At 39.0% G+C, this 4263-nt stretch overlaps 1 protein-coding gene across 1 annotated transcript; it reads left to right on the top strand.

Annotated features, from left to right (window-relative positions):
• Positions 1–285: 285 nt before the first annotated feature.
• Positions 286–3651, top strand: LOC113738774 (putative late blight resistance protein homolog R1A-3). Its single transcript, XM_027266047.1, has one exon. It carries the CDS (start codon positions 286–288, stop codon positions 3649–3651), a length of 3366 nt encoding a protein of 1121 aa, XP_027121848.1.
• The last annotated feature ends 612 nt before the right edge of the window (positions 3652–4263 follow it).

The raw sequence follows: 4263 nt of genomic DNA, 5'->3' as shown, positions 1-4263 counted from the left end.
GATGTGTTTGGAATATGATAAGGAGGACAAGTGTGATGCTAAGTCTGACAGTTTGAGACTTAGCAGTATTTCGTTCGGGATTCAAGATCTGGTTTGGGGGATAATGCGTGGACTTGACTCTGCATTTTTAAGATATAATCAGCTTGACGCATATGTTCTTAGGGACATCAGATGCGAGTTCACCAGACTCAAGAAAAATATGAGGTTTTTTTTAAAACAGATATCAAGAAATCGGGCATCATCAGTTTGTTGCTCTGCTACTCGCTAGAAGATTTACCACTAGTTATGGATTTCATTGATTCCATTTCAGAGAATCTAAAGCATCTGTGCAGCAGCAATTGCAAAGTTGATGAAGCTCTGAAAATTGTAATGGTAACCCTTCAAGAGAAGCTAATGTTCTTGAAGAGTTTCATTCGCTTTGCAACACTGCGAGGTGTTGAGGGTCAGCCATTGATAGATCTATTGGTTCACGCTGAAGTTGTGGCTGTCAATGCTGCAAGCCTGGCTTCTACATCTTTTTTTCAAAAAAATAGTAAGAAAGTGTGCAAAAAGATGGAACCTCAAATTTATCAACTGATACACAAGATTGATCCTGTTCATCCTCAAGTCCGAGAAACTTATATCCATGTCCTGCAAGCTTCCAAGTTATTGAGATCATCATGCGTTCTAGCTCTGGAGGAGAATAAGAATCCAGTGGCTGACTTTGTTGATTATCTCCTATATACTATCATGGAGCTAGAACAGTCTTACACCAGTTTCCCGGCTCCAGTGAAGGATCAAGTGCTAAAACTCCACGAGGGAGTAAGATTTCTGGGTATCCTTAGCCAGCAGCAGGAGAAGTTCAATGAGCTAAATGATGAAATGAAGGATCTTGCTAGAGTTGCAGTCTCTGATGCAGGAATCATGATTTTCTCCCTTTCCATGAATGAAATGAAAGAAGGCTTGAGAAAGGAAACAGATTTGGCGCTTTCTCATTTGCTCGAAGTGCTCGAGTTGATCATTGCAGAAGTTGGACACAATTATCCACTACCATCATCATCATCACTTAGTTTCCCTAGAACTAATGAGCTTGGCTCTCTTGATTTGCTTCTAGAAACTCTCAAGGAACTAGCAAGTTCTACAGCTGATTCAATTGGTTTCCCAAATGAACAAATACGCACAATCCTAGAAGATCTTGTATTCTTAAGATCTTTCCTAGGAAATATTGTGCAGCGGTGCAACCAGAATGGAAAACTCCAAGCTCTTTGGAGTCGTGTCATGAAGGTTGCATACAGTGTAGAATTAAAAACTGACTCTGCACTGCTTGGTGATATACATGAACATTGTTTGGATGTTGTTATTGGAGATGTCAAGCTTTTGAAGATTGAGGCTGAAGAGATCTATGATAACATAAGATACAATGGTGAAACCCAGATAGTTACCAAGACTACCATTCACATGCCATCACAAATTACTGCTCCAATATTTAATGAAGCTCTAGTAGGTCACAATGATGAGGTGGAAAATATAATTGATAGACTTACGAGAGGATCAAGCCAGTTTGATGTTGTTGCTGTTGTGGGTATGCCTGGACTAGGTAAGACAACTTTAGCCAATAATGTCTACAATGATCCTTTAATAAAGTTTCACTTCCATATTCGTGCTTGGTGTACTGTTTCTCAAGTATATTGCAAGCACAATTTATTACTGCAGATTTTTTGTGTTATTGATTCTTTGAGTTCTAACCACTATCATAAGATGAATGAAGATGATTTGGCTGAAAAGCTCTACCAGCATTTGAAAGGGAAGAGGTATGTCATTGTTTTGGATGATGTTTGGGACATTGACTGGTGGAATTTGTTGAAACATTCATTGCCAGATGATTGCAATGGAAGCAGGATACTATTAACCAGCAGATTTCAGAATTTGTCTTTGCAAATTAAATCTAATAGCAAGCCTCACCATCTTCGCCCACTTACTGATGAAGAGAGTTTGGAATTGCTGCAGAAAAAGCTATTTGCCAAGGAAGATTGTCCTCCAACATTAAGTGAATTTGTATTGCATGCAGCAAAATACTGTAAGGGCTTACCTCTTGCAGTTGTCCTTGTTGCTGGAATTCTTGCTACTACTCTGCAAGATTGCTGGGAAGAAGTCGCAAGACATCTAAGTTCCACCATTTTTGTGGACAATGAACACTGCATGGAGACACTTGAGCACAGTTATAATTATTTATCAGATTATTTGAAGCCGTGCATTCTTTACTTGGGTGCTTTTCAAGAAGACCAAGACATTCCTATCCGAAAGTTGTTATGGCTTTGGATCTCTGAAGGATTCGTGCAAAAGATTGAAGGAAAGAGTTTAGAGGATGTGGTGGACAACTATTTGATGGATCTAATTGGAAGAAGTTTAGTTATGGTTACCCGACGAAGATCATTAGGTGGGATCAAAGTTTGCCGAATTCATGATTTGGTACATGAGTTTTGTGTGGCGAAAGCAAAAGAAGAAAATTTTCTACAGATTTTTCATGGGGATGAGCTTCTTACTTTTACTGGACTGTGTAAACCCCCTTCCCCCCGGCTGTCCATTTTCCCTACCACCAGTGGGGGACCTATAAAGTCAAGGCTGTTTTATCCCAATTTGCGTTGTTTGCTCTTCTTTGATTGTTATTATGGACAGCTGGACGGAAGCTCACTCAAATTTCTGTTATCGAAACTCCTTAGAGTGTTGGATTTGGGGAAGGTTGTTTTTTGGTATTTTCCAAGGGAAGTGTTATTCCTTGTTCATTTGAGGTACTTGAGAATTCAATTGGAGAGCAAGGAAATCCCATCTGCTATAGCCAACCTCTCAAGGTTAGAAACTTTTGCGGTAGGTGGACGCATTTGTAGTTTTCTGTTACCATACTCTATCTGGTACATTAAAACATTAAAGCATCTTGTCGTTTTTCCAAGTTACGGACGTGGTTTCGAATTTCCCATGTTCAATCTTAAAGGCTCCCCAGATTTAGAACACTTAGAAACTTTATCCCTTGCAATGGATCCCTCTTCTCAAAGTCAAAGCTTGCAAAAGATACTCTCAAAGTTACCGAGCATCCGTAGGCTAACATGCGTGAATGGAAATCACTATTGGAATTCCGCATCTGCTGGAAATCACAATGGGATTCTCGTGTTGGAGTACTTGAGTCATTTAGAATCACTTAAGATGCTTAGATTTGCCAGATATGGGTTTAAATTCCCATTGAATTTGAGAAAGTTGACTCTATCACAATATGGTCAGCCATGGAGTAAAATCTCAGCAATTGGAAAGCTGCCCAACCTTGAAGTGCTTAAATTATGTTATGATTCCTTTGTGGGGGAAAAATGGGAAATGGAAGAAGGGGAGTTCCAAAACCTACGATTCCTGAAATTGTCAGGCTTGGACATTCGCTGGTGGACTGCATCTTGTGATAATTTTTGCTGTCTTGAGAAATTGGTTTTAGAGAATTGTTTTAGGCTGGAAGAGGTCCCTTCTTGTTTAGGGGAAACCCTCACTCTTGACATGATTGAGGTGAAATGGTGTCATGAGTCTGCCGTAAATTCTGTGAAACAAATTCAGCAAGAGCAGAGGGACATGGGAAATAAGAATTTAAAGATCGTGATTGTTGAACGACGAAAGTGGTCCACGTCTTCTTCTTAGTGCCAACTCAGAAAGAGAGTCTATTTCTTGAGGGGGCAGAGAGTCAAAAGCAGAGGGGTATCCCAATTAATAGGTTTGATGTACTACCGATGTTCTATTTCTGTATATTCAATCAGTTCAATGCTAGTATGACTTCTCATGTTTCTCAATGCAACTTCCGGAGCTTCCCAAATCCTTTGATTCGATTAGTCATGCATCATGAATTCAACATTGCCTATGAAACATATTTCGATACTATTCTGCTGTTCTTATTTCCTTCAATATTTCATAATGTTTTTGATCAACAATCCCAATTTCTGAAATTTCCTTCAATATTGCTACAGATTTGTGTGATCCTTAAAACCAGCAGAGCACAAGCATATATGCCAGGTGCACTTTTCTATTCCTGTTATATAATCCAGCGGGAGTACTGATTTTCTTTTTGAAATCAATCAACTGAATGACCCAACACTTTCTTTTTCTGTTTTTTTTTTTTTTTTGTCTATTCACATTTAAATGCCAAGAATGCTGTATGCTATTGCAGCCTTGTTGTGTAGAATATGTGTGTATCAGCTACTCCGAGCTTGCCAAACATGAATATTTTTTTAGGTTATTTTTTTCCTTTTGTAATAC

The sequence above is a fragment of the Coffea arabica genome, chromosome 7e, assembly GCF_036785885.1.
Source record: "Coffea arabica cultivar ET-39 chromosome 7e, Coffea Arabica ET-39 HiFi, whole genome shotgun sequence".
NCBI lineage: Eukaryota > Viridiplantae > Streptophyta > Magnoliopsida > Gentianales > Rubiaceae > Coffea > Coffea arabica.
Note: the sequence above shows the minus strand (reverse complement) of the source record. Positions and strands in the feature narration are given on the sequence as shown.

Excerpts from the sequence above, each read along its gene's own strand:
- LOC113738774 (XM_027266047.1), top strand. The coding sequence starts at position 286 with ATGGATTTCATTGATTCCATTTCAGAGAATCTAAAGCATCTGTGCAGC.